At 52.2% G+C, this 27,676-nt stretch overlaps 1 protein-coding gene across 2 annotated transcripts; it reads right to left on the reverse strand.

The window, feature by feature from the left end:
- Positions 1 to 203: 203 nt before the first annotated feature.
- TMPRSS13 (transmembrane serine protease 13) lies at positions 204 to 27,473 on the reverse strand. Of its 2 annotated transcripts, none has more exons than XM_055270004.1 (13): positions 27,358 to 27,473; positions 16,707 to 17,136; positions 15,468 to 15,572; positions 12,707 to 12,829; positions 12,082 to 12,211; positions 10,085 to 10,177; positions 9,094 to 9,137; positions 8,195 to 8,357; positions 7,008 to 7,180; positions 5,138 to 5,236; positions 3,502 to 3,644; positions 3,198 to 3,350; positions 204 to 1,818 (listed from the first exon to the last, which is right to left on the reverse strand). In XM_055270004.1, exons 1-13 carry the CDS (start codon positions 27,376 to 27,378, stop codon positions 1,792 to 1,794), a joined length of 1,704 nt encoding a protein of 567 aa, XP_055125979.1. In that variant the 5' UTR covers positions 27,379 to 27,473; the 3' UTR covers positions 204 to 1,791. The 2 variants fall into 2 exon arrangements, with proteins under 2 accessions (XP_055125979.1, XP_055125980.1); XM_055270005.1 differs by lacking the exon at positions 204 to 1,818 and adding an exon at positions 2,585 to 2,994.
- Positions 27,474 to 27,676: the final 203 nt, after the last annotated feature.

Consider the following 27,676-nt stretch of genomic DNA (forward strand, 5'->3'; position numbering starts at 1 on the left):
TCTTCTGGGACTAGCATGAGTACCTGGCACAGAGTAGGCACAGATGCAGCTGGTGAATGGAATGAATACATGAATGTATGGCTAAATGAGCAGAACCCAAAGACGAACCAAAACTAAGAACCAAAACCGAGAGCGTCTGGGCACTAGAGTGGGCCACCTCAATTTGTTACCTAGGGTACCAGTAAAACATCCAAAGAGAGATGTCTCAGGTCACACAACTTTTATTGCTGAAGACCATCTCTAGGGGCTGCTGCAGACAGGAACATGGCCTCCTTCCCAGTCTTGCTAACATTCCCCAGTGTACCCAGCCCCATCAGCCCCTGCCCAGCCTCTCCAGCTTGCTCTTCCGGGGCAGTCTTTCCCTTGAGCAGCCATGGCCTGCCTGAGCTGGGCTAGGCTGGGCTAATCTGCTTGGATCCTGCCTCTGAGAAGCACAGCACCACAAAAGACCCTGACAGGCCCAAGGAAGGTGAGGGGAGCAGGGCTGGCAGAGGAATAGGTGCCCCAGAAAAAAGGCTGGGGAAGGCCCAGGCTTTTAGCTGGTGAGTCCAGGCACGTTGATGATTTGCAGGAACAGGGACAACTTGGATCCTTCAGCAGGGCTGCCTGGAAGGCATGGGACCATGTTAGCTGTCTCTCCATAGCAGTTTTGATGTCAGTGCTATGTTTCTGTAACAACTGAGAAACTGAAAGGTGGAGAAAGCTGAGAAGAAATCCCAAAGTCCCAGGACAGTCCCTGGGAATGAGAGAGGCAGTCCACCTGGACCTCCCTGGGGCCCCTGGGAGCCTACGCAGGAACAGCATCCGTTTCTTCAAGCCTTCGTCAGAGCCCTGGGATGCAGAAACAGTTTGTGGACCTCATCATGTTGGATTTGCTTGCCAGCCCAAACAAGGATTTGCTTCCCTGAGTATCTCCTAGGGGCTCCAGATGCTGTAGTGACTTGGGGGATGCCCATCCTGGGGACTTTGTCCAGTCTCTTCATCCAGTCCCTTGAGGCCAGAAATATTCTGTAGGACTCTAAAATATGACATTTCCCATGAATCCCCTGGGGGTCTTGGGCTGATTGATGCTAGCTGTCAAGGCTCCTGGACTTTTTGGAGAATCTTTAAAAATACCCGTATTTTCATTTCTTAAATATAAAAATAAAATAAAATAAAACCCGTCCAGCAGCTTGTGACCAAATGAGTACAGTGAACCCTCATCTCAGTTGTCAGCCTGGTTAGCCACAGCACAGCCCAACTGGTGACATCCATGGCACCAGCAGGAGGTCTGGGTGAGGGCTTGATGCTCATAACGCCAATGGGAGCAGCTTTTCACCAAAGACGGTCCAGGCACTGGGAAGCTGCATCCATCAAAACCCACGATCCAACCCAGGACAGCAATGGCATCACCTGGGCCGCCGGCATCTGCCCACACTGGGCTAGTCTGTAAGTGAGGGTCAGAGAAGCAAGAATTCCCGGCCCTTCCTTGGGCTCTGGGCTCCACTTCCTCCAGCCATCTACGGACACCCCTGTAGGAACATCCACAGTAATCAAGCTCTTGTCTCCAGGTAATTTCCAGCCTGGGATTTTGAGAAGAGTTGACAACTCTGCTGGTTTCTGAAAAACTTGGGAGAGTGGCAATGCACACATATGCACACACACACAAACACACACAGAGGCATCAGGCAGTGGAGGTGGGAGTCCGATGGTGCCTGGTGGCCATTAGCCCAGATGATGCCCCACAAGGCCAGTCACTGTGGCCAGAGTCTTCACAGCAGCCGGTGCTGTGCAGAGCAGCAGGCCAGCTGGTTAGGATTTTCTGAATCGCACCTCGCTCTGAGGAAGAGAATGGGAGAAGAGGGTGAGGGTGGGCCAGGTGGGTGGGGAGCACAGAAGCCCAAGGTTGGGGTTCAGAACCTGTAATTTAGCCTCGCTGTCACCTAGCACTGCCTCTCCAAGGAGGGACAGCACAGGGAAAGGATGGATGCAGGCTTGGAGGGCCTCTCTGCACTAGATTTCTGGAGCCTTTTCTGCTCCCCGCATCTGAGCCCTCCCCTGTTCCCCAGGCAGAGAAGGGGAGTGCTGACAGAGCACCCCCTGCTTTATAGCTAAAGGCTGAAGGTCCAGAGAAGGCAGGGTCTCAACTGGGTCAGCAGAGTTGCAGGCAGATCCCTGTTTCCTGACACCCAAATTCCTGCCGTGGAGGGAGGCCTCCCATCACTCCACCGCCAGTGGCCTGTGTGAACTCACATCTCCGTCATCCCTGGGAGAGGAGAGTGGCACTGGGGCTGGCACCGAGGTTAGGCCCACATTTTATTCTTTTCATTTATTTGTTTATTCATTCATCCTTCATTTATAAAAATAGTAAATACCGAGGATATTCCAGGCATTGTAAATGGCTGATTTTGATAGATTAGTCAGAGTTCTTCAGTAAGAAAAATGGAAGATGAGAGGGTGGAAGTGGGAGAGGGAATTCTCTAGGGTGGATCAAGTATTCCAAAGGCCAAGGGCAAGGTAAGGCACACACTGAAGAGTCTGTGGTTCAGTTTGACCTGAGCAATGACTTCTGAGGTTGGATAAATGCAAGTCAAAAAACATAAAGTAACTTTTTATTATTTTATTACTTTATACTCTTTTATGATAGTAGTGAGGTGCTGATGAAATATTTTAAGTGGGAAAAGGAAAGAATGGTAGTTCTCAGGGAGCATTCTGGTGACAGCTGTGAAAGCTGTCAGAGTCAAAATGGAGTCACTTGTGTTTTTTAAAAAAGACAACAGCAACAACAAAAAGAAAATCAAAAAGACTCCAACAAACAGAGCTGGGAAAGGCCATGAAGAGCGGATTCTCATGCATAAATGCTTGATGACAAAAACTATCACAAAATCCTCTGCAGAAACTAAAATATTTTCAAAGTCCATTGCAACCTTACACAAAAAAATACTTCTGGGAGAACATCTGCCCAGCAACTGCCTGCCCGGCCTCTAGGTCCACCCTTTTTCAACCCTCTGAGCTCTGTTCTGAGGGAAGAAAAGCAGGGAAAGAAACACAGGCAGCTGGGATTGACCCCAGGCATCACATGTGTCCCTGTCCAGAACACCCCCCGAATACAGGGACGCTGAGGGGACCTCTGCCTACACCCTGGGTGCTCCTCCAGGGTCCCCACCTTAGGAAGTTCCCAGCCTGCTGGGTGCAGTGTCCTGCTGCAGAGATCTTACCTCCATCTTGCTGTAAATCCAGGGAAGAACTTCTGTCACTTTGGTGTACACACCAGGTTTGTTTCTCTGGCCACAGCCTGTGCCCCAGCTGGTGACACCTGCCAGGTACCAGCGGTTGTTCTGCTCACAGACAAGAGGCCCCCCGCTGTCTCCCTACAGGGCAGAGGGGGCACATTCGCAGGATGGGACAGGTGGTCCGTGAGCGGGAAAGGGTGGGGTCCCAATTCCCACATCAGCCCCAACACCCCAGCCTCCCCCATCCCTAGGGTGCTGGGACCTGAGCCCCACCCACAGGTACCCTCACCTGGCAGGAGTCTCTGCCCCCACGAAGGTCGCCAGCACACATCATCCTTGGGGTAAGGTAACTGTCATAGACCAAGTAGTCATTGCATTTCTTGAAGTCGATGAGATTGACCTGCACCTCCCGGAGGAAGGGGGATGTCTTGTCTTCAGTGAAGTGGGGTGGAGGAGACAGACGATGGGAAGCCAGTGAGATTCTGGATAGCTTCCTGGCCGTCCAGCTGCCACCCCAAGACCCAGAATCACAGCCTCCTGGGAATGGAGGGTGCCATGCCCATGCCTGGCTCCAACCCAAGGGAGGCCCTCTGTGGTTGGACACCCAGGACATATGGGCACACACACCCTCACACAAGACACAGCTCACTGCACGTGAGACAGAGACACCCATGTACACAGACACACTCACAAGCCTATCAGTCTACCCGACATGTTGCACAGCACTTGCCTACGTTCAATGCACCCTCAGATACATGGCTTTGTTTGTTTTTGGAAGCTATGCGCCCTAAAGGGAGTAGGTGGCATTAATCCATTTACAGGTGGGGAGGCCTGGTGCTGGAGAAGTGACCTGCCCACAGTCACACAGCTAGTCAGGTATGGAGATAAGATGAGAAGAAGGCTGTGCCCACATCAGTCATTGCTCTGCCTCACGGAGGGAGGGAAAAGTGGTCCTGATGCGTGGAAGTGGCCTGAGTCTAACCGTGGGATCATTCTGCTCAAAGTAAGCAATCTCACAAGACAAGGCACTGTGATTGGGGTGGTGTGAAAACAAGGCCACTTCATCATCTTGTTTAAGGCCAGGCAAAAACAAGGTCACTGTGCAAACCACAACAGTACCAGACATCCCCCTCTCCTGGCCAATATGAGTGACTGCTGCTTCCTTACCACTTAGAGCTCCTAGATATTCTTAATCGAGACGGGTTTCACTCTGTCGCCCAGGCTAGAGTGCAGTGGCACGATCATGGCTCACTGTAGCCTCAACCTCCCTGGGATCAGGTAATCCTCCTGCCTCAGCCCCTCTCACAGCTGGGTCTACAGGCACACACCACCATGCCCAGCTAATTTTTCTATTTTTTGTAGAGATGGGGTTTTGCCATGATGCCCAGGCTGGTCTTGAACTCCTGGGCTCAAGTGATTCTCCCACTTTGGCCTCCCAAAGTGCTGGAACTACAGGTGTAAGCTACCATGCCCGGCCTCTAGACAAGATTATTAAGTTTCCCAATCATAGAGTAACCCCTGCTTCCTGACACCACAATTTAGAGAAAAGTCCTACGTCTTTGAACCCTCCCCAAGCCACCCAAATCCTATGAACAGTCCCTCTCTGACACCCTCTTGCTGAGATGCTCCGTGGTTCTTCATGGCGTGCTATGTCTCTCATTGCGATGAGCAACGAACTCAACTAGTTCAACCACAGCAGTTTTCCAGGCGGTCTTGACTGGAGGGCATTGTCACAGCGACTGCACCAGCATATACTCAGGTGTCTATACACAGATATTCACACCCAGGCCCATGAATCTGTATACCCAAACGTTCATCGACATAGGCCCTCATCTGTATACCCAGACACATTGCTCTCACACACACATGTATACACACACATGCACATGAATACACACACACAATCAAGCATCTTTGCCTCTTACCATCTGTCTCCCTGGTCTTGCCAAAGCCTGTGATCCAGCAGGTCTCATTGAGGCTAAAGGTCTGTCCATGCATGGGGAGGCAAGCAGGGTGGATGTGAGCTGCAACAAGACCTCCAGATGTCAGTGAAGGAACAAGGCTGAGACTTTCAGTAGGGGGAGGGAGAAGGAGCAGAACCACTCTGGGGGCAAGGAGGGGGCTCCTAGAACATTAATCCTTGACTCGAGTGGTTCTGAATCCTCCAGAGCCTTGGACTGACCAGACATGAAACTCGATCACTTTATCATAACCCACCAGCATTTGGGGGCTACCAGAGTCCTCAAAGCAGTTCTGATTTCAGGGGTTGCCCTGTGGTCAGATGCGTAAGCCTTGGAAGCTCCCTTGTACAAGCTGATACTGGGCAACTGAGGGTCACACCCACTCATTTGGTCACAAGCTGCTGGGGGGGGGGTTTATTTTATTTTATTTTTATATTTAAGAAATGAAAATACGGGTATTTTTAAAGATTCTCCAAAAAGTCCAGGAGCCTTGACAGCTAGCATCAATCAGCCCAAGACCCCCAGGGGATTCATGGGAAATGTCATATTTTAGGGTCTCTCCCCACTGAGTGGGTGTGATGCTGCGTGGGCGTGGTTCTGGGCTAGCGCTGCCCAACCGAGCTCTACCCAGGGATCCTCCTCATCACCCCACTCTGATGATCCAACTGCTCTGACTCATGATAGACACCGCCTCCATAATTAATGTGCGAGGAAACACCAGCTCACAGGCTCAGAGCACGAGAACTGCTGGACTAACCAGAGAGTCCTCCAAGGCTTCCAGAAATGCCGGTACTCCTCCTCCCTCTCCCACCTGTAAGACTGTTTATGCCAGAGGGCTCTGGCTCCATTCTTCAGGGTCCTTCCTGAGACCCCATTACCTGTCTTCTCCAATCTTTTCAGGACCCACCTTGGCTATCCTTCCTCTGCTGAGCTTCCCCTAGCCTGCCAGGATGATTAGTTGCACCCGCCTATGCCACTGTAGCTCCCCACTCCCCCAAAACATCGCATAATTGGCCTCTACTGGTCGTCTTGGTGTATGTCACCCATTTTATTTCTATTTGCAACTGTACTATAGGGCTGGCCATATAGTGTTTGATAAGTGAACAAATGAGTGAATGGATGAATGAATGAATGAATGAATGAAGTCTTCTTTGACGTTCCCTGTCCACAGTGATCTTCTGAGAACCTCTGCAGCATTTCCTTTGTGTAGCCTCATTTGGTCCTTAGCAACGACATTGTAGCAATTAGTTGTTTGAATGTGTACTCAGCTTAAGTTCTCGACTGCAGGGTAAGCAATTTGCCAGTCTAGAGCCAGGTGGGGAGAGCATTGCTTGGGAATCAGATCGACCTGGTTCCAATCCCAGAGCTACCACCTATTATTTGTGGCCTCAGGTAATTATCTCTCTGTAAAGCTCCATTTCCTCATATGTCAAATGAAGTTAATAATCGTACCTGCTCCACAGGGTTGGTTGTGAAGAGTAAATGAAATCATATGTGTAAAATGCCTACCATAGTGTTTGGCCCCTAGGTGCTCAGTTAATACCAGTGAAAGAATTCAATCTATTGATTAAGATCAGTACCCAAGCCCTGACTCTGTCATCAATTTGTAATGTGAGATGTGTCATTCGGAGCAAACTTATTTATAATGCTTGGGCTTCAGTTTCCCTAATTATAAAACAGAAGTGTTCCACGTAAGGATCATTAAGAGTCTTTGACTTCTGCCCTGCAGAAACTTTGGGGCCCGGATATGAGTTGACAGATGCTGACAAATGTGAGGGCTGCAGAGGGTGCTGGGGCTGGGTGACAGGAGAGTGGGCAGTGCAGATTCGCTCACCGGACAGGGTCAGGGGCTTGGACAGCCGCATGAGGGCAATGTCATAGTCATCCTCCTCGTCGGTGTAGTTGCTGTTGATGATGATCTCGGCGATGGAGGCTGCCTCAGGCAACTGGTGCAGGTTGCTGGTGCCCGCGTACACCTTCCAGCCCTCCAGGACCTTCTCCCGGGTCCTGCAGGAGCCACAAAGGAGCATGGTCCAGTACCTGCCTGGCAGCATTCACTGGCAGCATCTGCTACCCACAGGAGCCACAGTCAGAGCACCAGCTTGGAGGCAGGAGGATGGATAAAATGACCTCCGGAGGGAACCCTCTATCTTATCCCTGGAGTCCAAAGCAATCCCCAACAGCCCCTCAAAAATTATGAGCTTGCAGCTCTGCACCTTACAGTAATAAAGAGGGAAGGATGAGTAAGACCTCTGTGTGGCACTCACCCCCCACTATCTCCTCTGCAAGTCACCAAGGATCAAATAAGAGTCTGACTTCTGCCATGCTGAAGCTCTGGGGCCTCGATATGAACTGACAGATGCTGACAAGTCACAGGGCTGCAGAAGGTGCTGGGACTAAGGATAGGGGGCACAGATTCACTCACCAGACAGGGTCAAGGGCTTGTACTGATAAGATCTCAGTATTGTTACCCTCAGCAAATTCAGACAGGACAAAGTAACACACTGAACTCATTACTAGGGAGGCCAGTGCCCCTGAGGCCTGGTCCCAGAGCTCTTTCCTGCCCACCAGCCTGGGCTGTGGGCCCCTAGACACTAGGTCAGCTGGTGACTGTTAGAAGCTGATACAGTACCCTCCCTGCAATCCCTAGCCCTCAATTTCTGGGATAACTAGGGGCTCCTCTGCTATGAGTTCCATTTGCAGGAAGCAACAACAAACCCAAAGCCTTTTTCATTTCACCCTGTTCAGGGGCAGGCTCCCAGTCCCTCTTCCTGCCTGCCTCTCTCTCCCTTGGGGCCATCAGTGGGACTTTCTCATCCTTGGGCCCAGCTCAGAACAAACACCCCCGACCCACACTCTCAGGACCAAGTGAACACCCGAGCTACACCAGTGCCAACTGGCCCATGGGGGCTGGACTCACACCCAGAGTCCTCCTCCACGAAGAAGTCAGTCTGCAGCCAGCCCTTCCTGGCGGTTCCTGACCCTGGGCAGTGTCAAATCACCTGCCTCTCAGGCACTTACACGAAGAAGCAGTGGGCAGCAGTGAGCACCCACTGGGCGTCAATGAGCGTGCCTCCACAGATGTGGGTGGTGCCGAAGTGCAGGCTCACTTGCCAAGGCCACTTGCTATCCGAGGCCAGTGCCCCTCCCACGATCCGACCGGTCATGGCCCTCAGTCCGCAGTCTGGAGGGAAGGAGTAGACGTACTGTGAACCCTGTTTCTCCCAGGGTTCTTTCCGAGTTCCTGATCAGGATGCCTCTGCCGTGCTCCCAAGGCCAGGACGGGCTCAGGCAGCCCCATCCTGAAGGGCACCCACCCTCCTATGGATGGGCTTTTCTCCCTTATCTGCTACACACGGCAGTTCCTGTGAGAGCAGAGCCACTACATGGTGGGGTGGCTTTCTGGGATCATTCTGTGGGAAGTTTGACCCCAGGCAGGTTCCTCTTTCTTCTCCTTCACTCATTCTTTCATTGATTTGACAAATCCTTTCTAAGTGTCCCAAGCTTTGGGCACTGTGTCAGGCATTGGGGTCATGATGGTGAGTCCCAGGACTGCCATTAGGCACACCAGGAACGCAGACCAGTTCTAATGTGACCCTGAATTGACAAGCATTATAATGGGGGTCTCTATTGTTTCTAAACACAGGAAGAATACACTTCCCCTGATGCACAGGAGACTCAGACAGCTTCCTTGGAATAAAAGGTTGCTGGGCTGAGCCCCTACCAGAGTCAGGAGAAGGGGAAATATTCCCCTGGGTGTACCAGTGCCTTACAGGGACTCCAGCCCTGAAGCAGGCCTGCTGGCTAAGACACTGTTCCTGACTTGAACCCCTGTGCCAAACACCTCCTTTAGAGGAGTCCTGCCCCTCTGCCCTTTACTCCCACATGACACTGGCCACAATCCAAGAAGAACATCTTACGGGAACACTGGAGAGAGATATACCGCTGGGAAGGGCATTCAGACCTGCAAGGGGAGACACAGAAAGTGGGAAAAGGGCACATTAGCTACCTCTTCCAGGAAGCCCTCCTGATTGACTCCTGCTCAGTTCCTATCCTGTTTCCAAGGAAGCTACCCTTTGTACAGGAAGCAGGAGATTCGGAGCTTCCCCTTTCCCCATGTGACATTCTCCCTTCCAGTGCTTTGTCCAGAATCGGAGTGGCTCAGTGCAAATCATCTCCACTCTCATCCCCTCAACTAGTTTTCTTGTGGCACATGGCAGACGTTGGCCCAGATCCATGTTCTTTGAACTTAGGACTTCATTGTCGCAGCATCTTTTCGCAGCTAAACAGGTGGTCTGGTGCTCCTCTGACACAGTTCCTCAACGCAGAATCAGAAACCACGCAGCACAGAGCAGGCATCCAGATGCAGCAAATTCATGTTCCTTCCCTCACCATTACTTCTTTTGGAGCCTGGCTTCTTCTCTCCCCTCTGCAGGGCAAACAATGCTAGCTGGCAGAGCCTCCAAACCTCCGATGCTTCCCACGTGGCCCTCCCTGTCCCTGATGCCTGCACCTGGCAGTCCCTTACTGCTGCCCGTCTACCCTGTCCCCAACCCCAGTGATGCTTCTCCCTCCCCTATCCAGGTCCACTCCCTGCAGCAGCTCTCAGTCCAAACATCTGGCCGACTGGTGGTCCCAAGGTTCATGAATTGCCTCTGATGACCTGATAAACTCTCAGGGGCACCCCTGGTCTCCAGTTGCTCTCAGCACCAAGCCTCAGATAAGAACTTTTAAGTCAGGAGGCAGTTTGGTGAATAAGGACTGTTTCCGAGATGCCCCTGAACACTCATGGTGGACTCCTGGAGGCTGGATCCTAGAAAAGCCAGTGAAGGGGGCTCCCTGACTCAAAGACCCCCTCCCACCCACTCCTTCCCCTGCTCACAAACAGGCAGCCTGCCTGCCCCACCATACCTGTGGAGGCTTTCCTGGATGGTGGAGTTGTATCTCAAGATTGAGAAGCTGTTGGCAAAATCCCTGTGGGCAACCTCGGTTGTCCGGTAAGCACTACAAGGGAAGAGAGGGGAGAAGAATGAGCCCCCTGGAGACAGAGTCATCCCAAGTCCTCCAGCAGGCTAGAGCCCTGCCAGCCCTGCTGACAGAGGCCAGACTGTGATGGTCTGAATGGTGGCCAACTCCTCCAAGCAGCAGCCAAGCCCTGATAAAGTGCAGCCCCACCCACATATTCCACCACTGCCTCCTATCTCCCCCTCCAAGACCCCCAGCCCTATGCACTACCCAGCATTTCTCACGGTGGAGACTGGTAGCATTAGCATTGCCTGGGAAGTTATTAATATTAGCAATGCTTCTGAATCAGAAGCTCTGGGTGTGGGCCCAGCGATCACCATTTTAACAGGTTCTCTAGTGATGCTGATGCACACTCAAGTTTGAGAAACATCAATCTAGCCCTTTTCTATCCAAACTGTGATCTGTGAATAAGCAGCAGCAGTATCCCCCTAGACCTACTGAATCAGAATCTGCATCTTCAAGAATCCCAGGTTACTGATCTGTACATTAAAGCGTGAGAAGCTCTGGGCAAGCCCACTGGATCTCAGAACACAGTGTGCCTAAGAATCACCTTGGGATGTTTGCTGAGCAGGTTCTAAGTCCTAATCCCAGAGATTCTGATTCCAAGATGCATTTTCACAAGCATGGAGGGTGATTCTAATGTGTCCTACTCTCTGCGTGGAATGTATGTATATTTCTAGAACGTGGTACACCCCTGCGTGACACCCTGGCATGACACTTTGCACATGCTACTCCTCTACTCAGAGGGCCCGTTCTCTGCTCTCTCTACCAGTGCAGTTAGGCACCCTCTCCATTGTGTGCCCTTAGTGCTTCACACACATCCTCATCATTACACGTCACATCGTGCTGTGGTTATTGGTTTAAGTCTCTCTCACTGAGCCACACTAGAGGTCCTTCAAGGCTGGGCTCCTGTCTTATTCCTTTGTGTCCAGGTACTACACAGTATCTAGCACATGATAAAAGCTCAATGAATATTCTTTGAATAAGTGACATTCAAAGACCTGAATGCCTAAGGAAGATTCGGGCTTGCATAAGGCCACACAACTCATAAAAGATGCCTATGGTCTTCCATCTGGATTACTACCATCCCCCTTTCATGGATCTGGACAGGCTGAGGTGGGGTGGAGAACTTGTTCTAAATCCTAACCCCTCATCCCAGGCGTTTTCGGTGCTTCTTCTGTAGAGAACCCACAGTGAGATCTTAAACTCTTCTCCCTACAACCTCACACACACTGACAAACCCCAAACTACCCATCTTGAAAACTCGGTCCAAGAGGGAGGATGGAGATGCGTGTCTGGGCTGAAAATCAGACACTTCTTCAAGTGGAAGGTCATTGCTCACCTACTTCCTCCTCTACCTATTAGCACTGCCTGATTTGTTTAGAATCTTTAGAGCCAAATATCCTTATGATTCTGCCTAGCCTCACCTGCCCCATTTCATTCTCCATTTGATGAGGTCTGGCTCAAGCCACAGTAGCTATAGCTCAAAGTCCATTGAAAGGCTTTGCACAACCTGAGCTTCTAGTTCCCACATATAAGAAGAAAAGAGCTGCCCAAATGCCTAACCAAGTCGTAGGGCCACCACCATCGGTGAATGTGATAGTGGATGTGAGGGTGCTTTGATGCAAAGAACCATCTAGGAGTCTGATACTACTGCAGATCTATACATCATTACGTTGGCCTCATGAAAACAATCTGCTCCAGACTCACAGGATCTCAGGGCCTCTGACTCTGAATACCTCGAGGGTATCCAGAGCTAGTGAGATCAGCCCCGGTCCCCAGGGGTCTTTTTAATATAATGTTTCTGCAACATGCTTGAGACGCCCTGTGAAGAGCCTGAGACATCCCTGAAGCCTGGACTCTGGGGCCAGGTTGGGGGTTACCTCTCGAAACCCAGCTGCTGGCAGGTCTTCTCTGAGTAGGAGTCATTCCAGTTGCTGCTACAGATGGGAAGCCACTGATGGGAGGACCCAGAGTAGATTTTAAGCAGAGACTTGTCCCAGTCAAACCTCACTGCAGGGCAAGAAAAAGGCAGAGCAGGTCCTCAGCACCTAGGAAGCATCAAGCTCTTGGGGGATGAGCTGAGTGAGGCTCTGAGAAAGGGCCTGTCCTGACAGCACTCCTTGCTGAGGCCTGGGAAAAGTCCAGGAACATGGCCTGTGTCATGGGGGTCAACCAGTACTCAGAAACTCAGGATGCCTAACATGGACAGAGCCAAGGCAAAGTCACCAGAGTGCTACAGACTGGTGCAAACTGTGTGTCAGCTCAAATGGGAGGCAATGGACAGGGAATCGTTGGATTTGGATTACATACATGCACGCATGCACACACACATACATGCACACACACATACATGCATACACACAAACACACACATACAAACACATGCACACACACATATACACACACAGGCATGCATACACACACACATATACAAACAGGCACACAAACACATGCACATGCACACACATGCACACACACGTGCTCCTCCGCACCCAGCCTCCTTACCGCAGCCCAGCTCGTCACTCTTCAGCTTGCAGTCCACCACCCCGTCACAGCGAACAGCGTGCTTGGGACAGCTCTCCCTCTGCTCCTTGTACCTGATCCCTGTGTGGCCCCGCCAGAACCAGACTAGAGAAAAAGAAGCAGACAGCTGGGTCATGGCCAGCCCCACAGAGATGAGACACTGAGCAGCCCAAGGCCCTGGGGGTTCTGAGACACCGACCTGCAATCCCTCTTGAACTCTGGGGCTCTCGTCCCCCATCTGTATGGAGAGAAAGCCTGCTCAGGAATGCTCCAGAATGCTCCAGAAAGCTCCTGCAAGCAGGGCAGCACCAGGCAGATTCGAGCAGCCAGCCACCCAGAAAGAGAGAGAGAGAGAGAGAGTGCTGTGGAGATGGGGACCGCCTTGGGAACTCCCCTCCCTACATGCTGGCCAACACAGTGGCCAGAGAAACCACCTCCTCCAGTATCCCAGAGCTTCCCTCTCAGAACCCCTCTGCCATCCCATCTTCTCTGTGCTCCGCAGGGTCACAGCAGATAAAGTTCTGTCCTCACAGTCACACAGGCAACCACCGTCTCTCTGTTCTCAAAGGCGACCATCATTCCAGCCTCAAAATCTCCTGGGTTTTTTCCTTCTCCTTCTCCCTCTCTCCTGCACAAGGGACACCTCTATGCTCAGTTCTTTCCCCATGACTTGTCTTTGTGCCTTTAAATGTTTTTTCATTCAACCAGCAATTCTAGGTGGCTGATTCCCACATATACAAGTTGGGGCTAAAAGAAAACAGCTTTACAAGCCATATGTGCAAATCTGCTTCACGACTTCCTCCCTCTCTAACTGCAATCTCTTTCCAAACCAGGGGCTGTGGACCCTCCTGCCTGGAGGCACCTCCCCTTGGCTGCCTCACAGACCCGGGTTCTAACTTCTCACCCTGCCTCTCCTCCTCCATCAGCTCCTCAGCCCCACCCCTTGCTTCTCCTCCAGGGCCCACTGTGCTCTCCATCACTCAGGGTAAAGGCCGCCCGTGTGTGACTGCTCCTTCCAGGTCCAGACACAAATCCCTTCTAATCTCTTGGGCTGGCCCCTCCTCTCTGTGCCCTGGTCTTCCTCCCACATCCTGGGCACTCAACCCCCGGGGAACCCTGGGCAGTCTCCCTTGGAGTGCTCACGGAGCCCCACGTGGATGTGTAGTGGAGAGGGTGCTGGGCCGGGTTGGGAGTCGGGAGGCCTGGGCTCTAGTCCTGACCCCACCAGGTAGCTGCTTGGTGACCTGCACAAGTCAAGCCACCTCCCTAGCCCTGGAGGTCTAGAGGCCTCCCTGGCAGAGCTTTTGGGGACTTCAGGAAATGCTGTGAAACCATGCTGAGAGCTTTAGTTCTATTCTGTGAGCCCACCCGTGGGTGCCATCTCGCCCCTCCATGGGTTATTCCTGTGGCTTTCATGGAGCGGGGTGCCCTGTGGTGGGAAAGGGAGGGAGGGCAGGGCAGCAAGTCACAGCAGGCACCATGCCGAGGCCTTTATGTGCATTATGACAATGACCACCCCACCCAGTCAGACTGGTGGGGAAACTGAGGCTCAGAAGATTAATGGACTTGTCAAATTCACACAGCCGGTTGGTGGCAGAGCCAGGGTCTGCGTGGCACTAAAGCCTGCTCTGCCAGCACACTGCCCCTCCCTCAGAATCCCCTTCAACAGCCCTGCCAGCAGACGTTTCCACGCGCTGGCCCACTACCCTTCACCATTGGTGCTGCCTCTTTAACAGAATCCTTACTCTTTGGCCTGGGGTTTAAAGCTCTCTACAGCATGGCCCAGCCTTGCTGAACCAAACAGACGGCCCCAGGTCCCTGATTGTTCCTTCTCCACTTTGGTTAGGCAGGTCCCTTCCTCTCCCCCATGCTGTCCTTGCCACCTGGCTTCCCACATTTTCTGTGGCTGCTCATTCGCTCAGATGCCCTGCTGGGCATAATTGCTGTCCCACCTTCCAGGTCTTCATCTGGCCCCACAGCCATAAAAAGCTATCCCCTGCATCCAACCCACACAGCTGTCATCCTCTCCTCATAGTCACACTCAAATGCATTTGCCCTTCAAAATTTCCAGCTATTCCCCCAGGAGACGTAATTTCCCTGAGGACAGGACAGAATAATGTACATGCACATTTGCGCTGCCTAAAGTTTCCCACTGTGCTGGGCTCATAGTGGACCCGAGCAGAGAGCCCTGGGGCATGCCTGGGTATCTTTGCTGAAGAGAATGGGCCTGAACCCCTGAATGCTGAACACGTCATCCCATTGACTGAATATCCTTGACAGACTTTTTCCAATCAGTGTTTTCATGTGTGTTTTTTTAATAGCCAGTATTTGTAGATTTTGTTCCAGGAATTGTGCTGTTGTCTTATTTATTCCTCATAATCTAGTGAAGTTGGAATGAGAATTTATGGGGCACATAGTAATGAAATGGGTGAATGAATTTTGTCCCATCTGAAGATGCAGAAACTGAGCTCAGGGTGCTTAACTAACTTGCCCAAGTAAGCTGCATAGTAAGTGGCACAGATAAGATCCAAGCTCAGGTTCCTCTGACTTCCACACTCTTAACCTGGATACCCCACAGGGGCCCGGGGGCAGCACAGTCCACAGCCATTTGCAGGAGAGTCCCTCTCCGAACACTGTAGCCAGGTGAGTGGGTGGTCCCCACACCTGTCCCCCCTGCCTGCCACCATCCCTGGGTCCCACTCTGCCCAGCAGTGCCCAGAACCCACCCCTGCATTCAACTCACAGAGGATGATGAGCGAAACCACCAGGGCAATGAGGAGAAGCACGCACCCGATGAGCGGCAGCCGCTTCTGGCCCTCCCGCCAGGTGAACTTGGACAGGCTGGTACCTAGGAGCAGGGCGGCAGCAGGGGAAGATGAGGCTGGAGAGGAGTCCGACGAGATGGAGAGGTTGGGGGAAACAAGGCTGTGGCCCAGGAGGGCCCCATGAGGACCACTCCACCCCAGAAGTTGGAATGAAATTGTATGGGGCACAAAGTCAATTGAATGAATGAATGAATTTTGTCCCATCTGAAAATGCAAAAACTGAGCTCACCCTGCCTGGCACCAGCAGCGGTCTTTTACTGTGCTCTTCTCTGGGCCAGCCAGGCACTTTGCCTGTGTTAATTCTCACGGCAACCTCATGAGCAGAGTCTTATTAGGCCCTTTTTTATAGAGGGGGAAACTGAGGTTCATGGAAGTGAAACCACTTTCCCAGGGTTACTTGGTGAGTTAGTGGCAGAGTAGGGATTCCAATGCAGTGGGTCTGATACCAAAGCACCTCACCCACCCTGGAGAGGGCAAGGCTGTGGGATGGGCCCCAAACTTCGAGTGATCCTCCAAAGCCATGTATTATCCAGGCCTGTGTGTATTGTGGTGGTGGGGACAGTCTGAATTCTGGGATGGGGGGAGGGCAGCACTGGGGTAGGCAGGAACACTGATTCCTTAAGGGCAGACCCAGTCCCCAAGGCCTATTCAACCTCTCTGACTCCCTAGTAGCTGAACCATGCAACCAACAATTTGGAAGGCTGGGGATGGACTTGCACACCTGGTCAGAATCTCTCATTTTCCTCCCCCACCCACAGATGGACCCGCTGATCATGACCTTGCTCCACTGCAGACCCCAGCTTCTTAGGTAGACCCACAGGACAGCGCAAGGAAAGAACCCTGTGACTAACTGGGAGACCTTGCTATTGAAACCAGTGCTCTGACCTGGGTTGTGCAGACTCCAGGGTGACACCTTGCTTCGTTAGTCCTGGCTTCTTATCACCTACCCCCTTTGCCCCTAATTTTCCACTGTCTCAGGTTTTCATGTAATGTTTCCTTTTTGCCCCCACCCTTAGGTCCCTCACTGCCCACCCTCCTACCTCCCCTTCCCCGCATCGTTGTCTGCTATGAGAGCAGAGCACACTGGCTCTGAGATTTCCTCCCTGCCCGTTGGCTGCTTCCCATCTCTCTTGCCTTCCCTGAAGCATCCCTCTTACCTGTGCTCTCCCTGGTGGCCCTGGCAGCTGGTGCTGACCTGGCAGGAGATGATCGGACGGGTACAGCCCCCACTGGTGTTGCTCTAACAAAGTACACTCTGGTTGGGGAGGTTGTCACGGAGGCTGACCTGGCGGATGATGACCTGCCGGATGAGGACCTGGAAGGTGATGCCAGACCCGGAGATGCCCGGGCTGGAGATGCCCGGGCTGGAGATGCCTGGGCTGGAGATGCCCGGCCCGGAGGTGTCCCAGCTGGAGATGCCTGGGCTGGAGATGCCTGGGCTGGAGATGCCCGGCCCGGAGGTGTCCCAGCTGGAGATGCCTGGGCTGGAGGTGCCTGGGCTGGAGATGCCCGGCCTGGAGGCGTCCCAGCTGGAGATGCCTGGGCTGGAGATGCTTCAGCTGAAGGTGTTCTTGCTGGAGATGCATTCTGAAAGCAGATCGAAGAGTATCCCTCAGGCTGCTCCCCTGCCAACCCACCCCAGCTGTCGGCTCTGCTGCACTAGGAGATGAATACTCTCAGGCAGCAGCTAGGGGTTGAGCAAAGCCCCCCCGGACAAGGAAGCATCTGAGAGGAGGACTGTGTCCAAGGATAGAATGAAAGCTCAAAGAGCCTGCTGTCCCCCAGTTCCCCTAGGGGCTCCCCTGCCACATAGGACCTGCACAGATGGGTAGAGGGCAATGGGCCCTGTGCCCGGGGGTTGGGGGTCACCTGCTTAGGCTACACGTCTAGGAGGAGTTAAAGGAAAAGGTTGCTGGGCTGGTCACTCACTCTGAGACCTCGTATCAAGGGAATGTGGTCCCCCATGGGGAAAGCAAAGACCCCTTCTGCCCTCTTCCCTTCCACCTCCTACATCCGCATCCTTTTCTTTCATGTATGTGTGTTAGATTACAAAATACTGTTCTTACTATGAGCTGTAATCGCTAGTTAAGCACTAGTTAAGAAAAGCCCTGACCTGCCAACTGAAGGGGCTGAGCGCCAGTGTGAGCTCATCTGAGGAGAAAAAGAATGCTGGACAAAGGCCAGACTAAGGCTTTCCATAACACGGACAAGCCCTAGCTGCAGAAGGCCCTGCCCTTCCCTCCAGTGGTGGCCTGGGCCTCGGCTCCTGCCAGGGATCCTGGCACTGTGGCACCTTCACCAGCCTGCCTGGTCTCCCTTCCTCTTTTGTGTACACTCTAAGTCTTCCCCAACTTCAGGGGGAATTCCCATAAGCCGGGACAATAAAATACTAATCACTCATGTGTGTATGGCACTTTAGAGTTGATAATAAACATTCACATCTGTGGCCTCACAAGGGCCTCACCACATCCCTGGGAGGCTGGTATTTTGGAAGCCCATTTTACAGATAGGGAAGCCAAGGCTCAGAGCTCAGCTTGCAGAATCACAGAGTCAGGGTTCTACCCCATGCCTATTTGTCTCTGAGTCACCTGCCCTTCTTGAGTCAGAAGAGCTTCCTGCACAGTCTTCGTGAACCACGTGTACAGAGTGCCCATTTTGCCTTCGTGAGATTGGTTAAGAATGGGGCCCTGTGGCCCTGCAGGGCCGGGAACACGTTGGGAACCTGGGGATAGGGCTGGGGGTTACCACAGGGATCTTGATCTTGTGATACTTTCCAGTGTGACCCATAGTTGGGCCCTGTGACCTGCCAAGACCAGGAGGTACCTAGAGGCCTGGAGCATCGGGGTCAGGTGAGTCTCCTGGTGCTCTGGGTTAGAGAGACCAGGTTGGAATTTGGTCTGCCTCTAAGGCGGCTGGGTGCCCCAGGCAAGTGACTTCATCTCTTTACATCTCAGTTGCCTATCTGTAAGCTAGAGCGAAGCACCTTGCTTCATGGTACTGAAGTCACAGATCATACCTGTAAAATGCCCAATACACAGTAAGGGCGTGGTGAGCAGTGTTTGTTTGTTTGTTTGTTTGTTTGTTTTTTGAGTCTTGCTCTGTCACCCAGGCTGCAGTGCAGTGGCACGATCTTGGCTCACTGCAACCTCCGCCTCCCGGGTTCAAACTATTCTCCTGCCTCATCCTCCCATGTAGCTGGGACTACAGGTGTGCACCACCGTGCCTGGCTAATTTTTGTATTGGAATCTTGCCCTGTTGCCCAGGCTGGAGTGCGGTGCCACGATCTTGGCTCACTGTGACCTCTGCTGGGTTTAAGGGATTCTCCTGCCTCAGCCTCCCCAGAAGCTGGGATTATAGGCACCCACCACCATGCCCGGTTGATTTTTGTATTTTTAGTAGAGATGGGGTTTCACCATGTTGGCAAGGCTGGTCTCAAACTCCTGACCTCAAATGATCCACTCGCCTCAGCCTCCCAAAGTGCTGGGATTACAGGCGTGAGCCACCACACCACACCCAGCCAGTAGTTGGGTTTTATTTGTTTGCTTGTGGGAATGCTGTGCTTGCTATGGATAAATCTGTTTGAATCTGATTGCCTCCATTCCCAACTGTGTTTCCTGGGCAAGCGACATAACGCTTCAGTGCCTGATTCCACACATGTAAAATGGGCAGACCTTATCTCCTTCCCCCAGATAAATGGGTGATACACATGAAAGAGCCTGGTCTATAAATGTGTGTCAAACCATGACAAAGATAACAGCCCACGAGCACTTTACGGGACCCCATTCCAACCTCCTAACAGCTCTTTGCAGTTGGTATGGTTAGCTTCATTTTATAGATATTGAAGCAGAGGTCCAGGCAGGTTAAGAACATGCCCAAATTCACACACCAGGTAAGTGACAGCTCAGATTCTAACCAGGTCTGCTAGGAGCAAGGAGGGCCTTGACCTACAGTGTCACAAACATCCACAGGACCTACCTTCGTCTCTTCAGGGCTTGTATGTGCAGTTTTGCACCATTATGTGATTTGATTCTCACAAGTCTCTCAGTTAGCAAGCTAGTCAGGAATTACTATCCCCAGTTTGTACACAAGGACCCAGGACTCCGAGAGACGAAACAGCCCACCTCACCCCCTGAACGAGCTAATGGTCTTTAGGAACTCTAGCACAGTCTTCTCATTCCCAGGCAGCTCAGGCTGTCTCTACCTGAGCAGGACCCTGCCATCCAGCCCCAGCTGCCCCATCTTGAACAGGCCCAGAGGAAAATGGGTGGGCAGGTGGGGGGAGGGAGATGGGGAAAGCTGTAAAGCTGGAACAGGAGAAGGGAGTCAGACTAGACAGGGAACTGGTGGGGAGGGGGCATTGGTGAAAAGCCAAGAACTGCAGAAAGGGCGACACATCTGAAAGTGGGATGGAGTCTCTGCAGGCCCTGAGTCTGGGGGTATCTCGCTCTGGTCTGGGTAGATCAAGTGCTCTGCTGTCAGAGCCTGGGAGGCAAGTGGAAAGTGGCTGGACCCCCAGACCAGGGCAAGAGGAGAGTTCCGGAGCCTCAAGACCTGAAGAAGAACTGCCCATGAAGAGAACTACAAGTCCTAACAGGGACATCAGGGTGGAAGGGCAGCCCCCAGACCAGAGAAGAGCATCATTCAGAGTGAGGCCCCCGCTCCATCCCCTGACTCTGACCCTCAACCCAAACCCTCCCAGACATCAAGAAGAGTTCTCATCTTCAGGGATCGTCTGAGTAAGAGATTCCACACCAACCCTCTTTAGGCACTTCACAGCCTGCTGCCCCACGCTGCTGGAAGTTCTTCCTGATACCTAACCTGTTATAGCACTAACTCATTTCCTTTCCCCAATTCTTGGAGAACAACTGCTGAGACTCTAGCCTCCCACCAGAGGCCTGACCTCACCCTCAGAGTAGAGGCCTTCAGCAGCTGGGGAATAGGAAGGGGAGGAGACTACTTGTTTGTTTGTTGTTTGTTTGTTTTGAGACAGAGTCTCACTCTGTTGCCAGGCTGGAGTACAGTGGCGCGATCTCAGCTCACTGCAACCTCCACCTCTCAGGTTCAAGCGATTCTCCTTCCTCAGCCTCCTGAGTACCTGGGACTACAGGCACGTGCCACCATGCCCACCTAATTTTTGTATTTTTAGTAGAGATGGGGTTTCACCATGTTGGCCAGGATGGTCTCGATCTCTTGATCTTGTGCCCGCCTCAGCCTCCCAGAGTGCTGGGATTACAGGTGTGAGCCACCACGCCTGGCCAAGACTTCTTATCCAAGGTCCCAAGCTACAAGGGGCAGAACCAGGAGCAGAACCCAAGCTTCCCAAATCCCGGCCTTTGGCAGTGAGCCGAAGACTCAGAAGTGGAAGTGAAATGACCAGCTCCCTGATGTGTCCTGGCGTCTCCGCAGCCTGCCTGCAGACCAAAGGCTTCTCAGCCTGCTCAGGGGCAGGTGCACAGGGCGGAGCAGGGGAGTGTGGTCAACTCTGAGCCACGTCCCTGGCCTAACCTTGCCAACCATTCTTTCCTGGCCATACCTCTTCTCCCCACCTACCCATGGGGTAGTCTCTGAGGTTACCCCCTGCAGTAACATAATTGTAAGCTCTTGCCATGCCATGGAACAGGCCCACATCCCAGGCTGTCACTGCTACCACCTGGCTATGCCTCTGCAGCTCCCAGGGGTCCTCACCCAAGGCTTGTTCAGAGCCCTCCAGACATTTTGGGGCAGGATGCAGCATGGCAGGAAGGCAGGGGAGGGGTCCGCAGGAAAGTGGTGAGGGACAAGCTTGGGAGAGCTAAGAGGAGCAGCCCCTGGCTCTGGGAGTCTTTCCAAAGCCTGTCCCTGGACAGAAGTTTATAAGAATTTTTACTCCCACTTTGCAGACTGAGAGGTAGGGGCCCAAAACATTTGTGTGCTTTGCCCAAAGTTGTTCAGGCCCATCTTATAGCAGAGGAGGGACTAAACCCAAGGCCCCCTGCTTCCAGCCCAGGGCTCTTGACACCACAGCTCCCAGGGGTAGATCCCCCCTGAGGCGAATGGGACGTTTTTCTGGTTTCCAGTTGCAGACTCTGCCCCTTGGGCTGTTACCTGGTGGGGATGGTAGAGTAAGTTAGCCAGCCCCTGAGTATGTCCAGCCCTTATCCTCTCCTGGACCTTCTGGGGGCCCAGCTAATGACGCCAGGGATGGGGGTGCCTGAGTGATGTGAGCTCATGGTTGCTTCATCTCAGTGGTTATGGAGCTGCTGCCATGGATTGAGCCCCAGGCTCTGCATAATGAGAATTCTCCAGCCATAAGCAGCAACCTGAACTTGGGAAATATGCACTTCAGGTCCCCCAGAGCCTAGGCTTGCAGTGTGAACGACCCTATAAAAAGCTCTCCCGCAATTGAACAATGAGAACACTTGGATACAGGATGGGGAACATCACACACCAGGGCCTGTCGGGGGGTGGGGAGAGGGAGGAGGGATAGCATTAGGAGAAATACCTAATGTAAAGGACGAGTTAATGGGTGCAGCAAACCAACATGGCACATGTATACATATGTAACAAACCTGCACGTTGTGCACATGTACCCTAGAACTTAAAGTATAATAAAAACAAAACAAACAAACAGAAAACATCTCCTGCTAGTCCTGAAGCATGTCCAGCAGGCAGCAGCAGCTGCTTCATGGCCTGAGGGTGGGTGCATCAGGGCCCGTTTCAGTCCAGTTTAAGCCAATTGGGTCTCCCTCCTCAGCCCTGGGCCATCCCTTCGTAAAGCTACTACCCAGGGTTGGGCATATCACAGGCTGTCAGAGCTGCAAGGACTCTGAAAACCCTCTAAGCCAGGTGTGGTGGCACCAGCATGTAGTCCCAGCTACTTGAGAGGCTGAGGTGGGAGAATGGCTTGAGGCCAGAAGCTCAAGACCAACCTAGGCAACATAGCAAGACCCCATCTCAAAGAAAAGTAAAGAAAAGAAAACCTACCCAAGCCCTTTATACTTGGGTATAAGTATACCAAGTTGAGGCGATGAAGGCCCAGAAAGGTTGTGTGACTTGCTCACGGTCACACAGCTCGTTGGGGATGGTGCCAATTCTAGAACCATGATCTTCTGGCCCCCATCCTTGGGCTGTTACACAACACTCTGCTCTTCCCCTGTCTGTCCCTTACCAGCCTCCACGAGAAAGGACCCTTCCCAGACAGAGGCCTCCGTGGCAGCATCTCTCCCCCAGTGACCCTGGGCATCACGGGCGCCCACAGGGTGGGCACAGGCAGACCATGGGCCAACAACCCAGCACTCTGGGCTAGGCAGGAAGAAAAACCCCTCCCTAAACCCTTCTGGAAGCACTGGGGGCACTAAGAAAGATCAGGATCTCCCTTTGACAGAGCCTGAACACCCTCCTTGGCTGCTGGGAACCTGGGGAGTCCTGGGGCTGTGGCAGGGGAGGCCTGAACCCTTCCCAGCGAGGGCCAGGCTGGACTGGGTGACTTTTTTCCCTTCCTCATGGCTAGACCCAGGCTTCACTGTACCTCCAGGTTCCCAAGGCCCTTTCCTACTCTCCCCCTCCCTGAACCCAGAGAAACTCCACAAATATAGGCTCCCCTCAGCACACAGGCATCTTCCCTACCACCTCCTCACCCAGCACCAGCATCCCCAGTGCACATGCAGTATACAGCTCAGGGACTCGGGTCAGCCCTTGAGGCAGACTGAACTCTGGAAGGGGCCAGAGCTGCAGGGTCTGCCTCACCCTGGGGGTGGGGGGCATGGGGAGCCTCGCTTCTGCTCCTAGGCAGCCCTGTGACCTTGGGGACAGTCACATCCCCCTCTGGACCTCAGCCCCCTCGTCTATAAATTAAGGGTGTTGGACAATCAGCAGTTTTCAAACAGTGTTCCACAGAGCATTTCAGTTTCCATGCAGGTGCTTTGGAGACCAGCTGGTGGGGACTGTGGTGGGCTCTGAGCCCTTACCTCACCTCAACAGAGAAGATCAACCTTTCAGTTTCATACAGTGGAGTCTACATAACATTCATTTGAACAAAAGAGGCAGCTGCAACAAAGAACTTGAAAGGGACTGGCCAGAGTAAGTGCTGAAGTCCCTTCTAGTTTCCGACGCCTCCTGTGCACATGAAAAAGTCTGGGGAATCCCTGTTAGACCAGAATCAACACACCTCCTTGTTCATTCATTCATTTATTCATTCATTCATCAAATGCTGTAAAGAACATGGAGTGCCCACTATTGCCAAGCAAATAATATTCAATTGCCCAGGAACGTGCTGCCTTAGTGTTTCCCTGTGTCTGTGCCTTCTCTTGCTGCCAGTCGTAGGGTAGTGACACACTCAGGGCTGGTACATAATGGGGGCCCCTCTAAAGTTTTGGGTATTGCTTCCCTCCTAGGGAAACCAACCCCCATCTGGTGCTGTCAAGGCCTCCACTTGACTGCTAAAGCCAGGGTTCCCTGTGGTGGCTTCCCTCATGCCTGTATCACCAGTGCCCTGCCCACTTGGCCAGGCACATCCACCCTCGTTGTTGCTATACCAAGAGGAAGCTGTTTGGCCAAAACAAGACACTTAAGCTAAGTGGCCATTGTTACATCAGTTGTCCTTCCCACCCAGCTCCCCAGCCCAGGGCCCGATACACACGAACTCCCACATGCTTACACTCACATCTGCCAAGTCTCAGGGGACAACGCAGGGGAAAGCAAGGTGGCTGTGCCAAAGGAAGTCTGCTCCGCACCAATGACAACATGAAACAGAGGACAAGGTGAGGGCTGCACACCTACAGGGGCATAGGGCAGGTGCCAGGGTCTTTGGAGGACGAGGTGAGGGCTGCACACCTACAGGGGCATAGGGCAGGTGCCAGGGTCCTTGGGGTGCCTGGGGCTGGGACGGGGCTGGGACACGGCAGAGTGACTTGAGCCCACTGGTGAGCCATCTCGGGAACTGCCCAGACCCTCTGGAAAGGGTGCCTCATCCTGGACCAGCGCTGGGCCCCCAGACGGTTCTCACCAGTCCCTAGCACCTGCGGCCTTGGGCTAATTTGGAACCTGTTCCACTTGAAGAAGGCCTGGTATAAGAAAATCCACTCCACAAAGAAATGTTGCTTCATCAATGGGTCTAATTCAGTCTTTCTTTAATAAGCATTGCACTGCTCTGAGAATTAAAAATGTGACCCATTTTGAAAAAGCACAAAATATGCACTGTCAAGAACAAATCTGGTGTGGCGCACCTGTCATCCCGTTCTATGTAATTCCAGACTGTCAGGGAGCCAGAAAGGAGCCTCAGGGGGGAATTTGTGCAACCCTCTTCTTTGGTGGGGAAGCTGAGGCACAGGGAGAAGATGTTTGTCCAAATTTATAGAAGCCCGCCCCAAATTCTAGGCAGTGATGATAAATTTCAACATTCTGTGACTCTATCTCTATCTATCTATCTCTATCTCTCTATGCCAGATGCTATTCTAAATGAGCCTTACTACGGGAAGGACACTATTTTGAGACTCCTTGAGGTAGGTATTATTAAATTAAGCTTAGCCTAAAGCTGCCTCCTTACATATTTTAAGTTTGGATCAAAAGGTTTCTCTGTACCTAATGAACTATAACTCAAATGGACATGTAAACAGACTGTAAGCTACTCTTGTTAACAATCACCAATTTCGCCCAATCAAAGGCAGCCAACTGTTCAAACCATGTTCAAATAAGGCTATTTCTATACCTCACTTCCGTTTTCCATACACTACTTGCCTTTTTCTGTCCATAAATCCTCCCCGACCACGCAGCTGTGTGGGAATCTCTCTGAATCTATTCTCCCTCAGGGGACTGCTCCATTTGAGAATCGTTCTTTGCTCAATTAAACTCTGTTAAATTTAGTTTGTCCAACATTCTTCTTTTGAGAGTAGTATTATTATTCCATTTTACAGGTGAAGAAACTAAGGTACAGAAAGGTGAAGTGGCTTGCCCAAAGCTGACAGGGAACACGGTCAGTTCTCTGTCCACCACAACATGCAACTTTCTTTTGAATATGAGAAACTGAGACCCTTCTCCACCTCTTTTCCAAGATCCCTCTGAAGATCCAGCAGCTGCCAGAAGAGTGCCAGCAGGCTCAAGCCCACTGGACACCATCTTCCTCACAACATTTTGGAGGTGAGGGGCAGAAATCACAATGCATCTCTCTGCAATAAAGCCCTCAGGGAGAAGGCACAAGCTCAGGTGACCAGCTTCTCCCAGCCCACTCCTATTTAATCAAGGTTAAGAAACCTGCTGCAGATGGGAATACGAGCCCCAACTATAGGCTCACTCTCTCAGAGTTCCATCTTAAATAGGGGAGTAAAGTTAAGAACCTTAAATAAGGATGTAATGATTCCATTCTTCCATTCCAAGAGAAGTTTGGACAATCTTTTTTTCAGAATGAACATGGCACCTATCATAATATTTGACACTTAATACATAGATTAATTGGGAGTTCCCCAATGAAGTCTGTTCTCTGTCCTGTATCCCTCCAGCAACCTTCATGTTGGTCCCTGACTCTGAAGAGATGAGCTTCCTGGGAAGATATTGCGCCATCACCCTGTCTCAGAGATGGCCTATCCATGTCCAATGGGAGCATGGCCACCATCTGGATAGCTCAGCCCTTCTCACTCTTGGGTTTAGGGACCATCTAGTTTAGGCTCCCAGCATATTGCCAAGGAGGATGCCCCATGGCTGTGACTAAGAATTCACCTTCTGCATGCCCCTGTGTACCCCCCTTACTGCTCAACAGTAAGAGGCTCTGATAACCCCCCAAGGCCTAAGGCCAAGTGACTTTGGTGAGGTAGAGACATGAACGAAGAAGCCCAGAGCAGATGGCAAGGGAGGCAGCCTGGGAAAGAAAAGTCAAGAGGGGGCTGGAAGAATGGTGGGAAAAAATGATGGTAAAATTTGCAGAAACACATTGTGGGTGCAGAATGGACCACAAGCCAACTATAAGCCAGAACATAGGATGAGCTGATCTTTCCCAAACCCAGTGCTAGCCCATTCTTCCCAGAGTCCCAGGCTCTACCATGTCGGTAAGGTACAGAGAATTTGGAGAGGGGCAGAAAACAAGACCTAAAGGAGAAATGAGAGCACAAAAGGGATTTCCTGGAAGAAAAGAAAGTGGAGGCACAGCAGAACAAGATCTTTGGAAGCCTTCATGTGTGTATGACTGGCTTTTCCACAGAGGACAGGCCAGCTGCTCTCTCCCACCCCAAGAGCAGCAGAAGAAAGGAACTTGAGTGGTAGCAGGACTTGTGGTTAAACATCAAGAAGCACTTCCCAAGCATGAAAGTTATTAAGCCCAAAAGGAAGTGACCAAGGGAGGTTGAAACATCCCCTTGAAAATCTTGAATGCACCCAGAAAGTCACAGTTTTCTGGGAAGGTTTAGGAGTGTAGTGAGGGATTTTGACAAGGTGTCCCTGAATTGCAGTTAGAATGCCTTTGATTTTCCAACCAGCAAAAATGAGATTAAAGTAGATTAGCCTGGATTCCCAATCGGCCAAGTTGGTGCTGTAACAGCATGGATGCCTGGCAGGAGTGCTCACAGACTACAGAGCAGGAACCCATGACTCAGCCACGCAGCCCTGGGATGCTCACCAGCCAGACCCCAAATCCCAGCACCTTCTCCTCCCAGGGGCTCTTTCTAGAACCATGTTAAAAGGAGACCAAGAGATCTTGATCCTAAGTAGCTTCAAACTAGAAGAGGCATAGCCAGTTTCCCCCAAACCTGAAACACAGAGGTGGCCGTCCCACCTGTCTCCCAGCCTCAGCCCTGCTTCCTTAGCGCTGGGAGGATCTGGCCCGAGGCCTGAGGTCACACTCACCCCGTGGCTGTCCCTCTCCATGGTCTCTGAGGGGAAGAGTCCTCCAGGCTTAGCTGATGTCGAGGAGAAGATCCATCTTGGCCCCTGGCTTCCCAGGCATGTGGGGTAAAGGAGTTGGAGGACCAAGGGCCAGCCCCCACCAAACGGGGCGGGGAAGCCAGTTGGGATGTGTGAAGTAATCCTCAGTATAAACAACACAGAACTAGCCAGACCTGTTCCTCCGCCCCTCATCCAGGCCATCCCAGTTACTCAGCGAATACCGAATTCCGAATACCGGAACCCGAAGCTGCCTTTACTCCTGAAACTGCCCCCACAGAAG

This window comes from Symphalangus syndactylus, chromosome 3 (assembly GCF_028878055.3).
Source record: "Symphalangus syndactylus isolate Jambi chromosome 3, NHGRI_mSymSyn1-v2.1_pri, whole genome shotgun sequence".
NCBI classification, from domain to species: Eukaryota; Metazoa; Chordata; class Mammalia; order Primates; family Hylobatidae; genus Symphalangus; species Symphalangus syndactylus.

What these genes read in the sequence shown, in the direction of transcription:
- TMPRSS13 (XM_055270004.1), bottom strand. Translation starts at nt 27,378, where the DNA reads ATGGAGAGGGACAGCCACGGG. An exon ending in GCTGCCCACTGCTTCTTCGT is followed by an intron (nt 7,181 to 8,194) that starts GTAAGTGCCTGA and finishes TGGCTCCTGCAG; the next exon opens with GACCCGGGAGAAGGTCCTGG. An exon ending in GGGGCAGAGACTCCTGCCAG is followed by an intron (nt 3,351 to 3,501) that starts GTGAGGGTACCT and finishes TCTGCCCTGTAG; the next exon opens with GGAGACAGCGGGGGGCCTCT.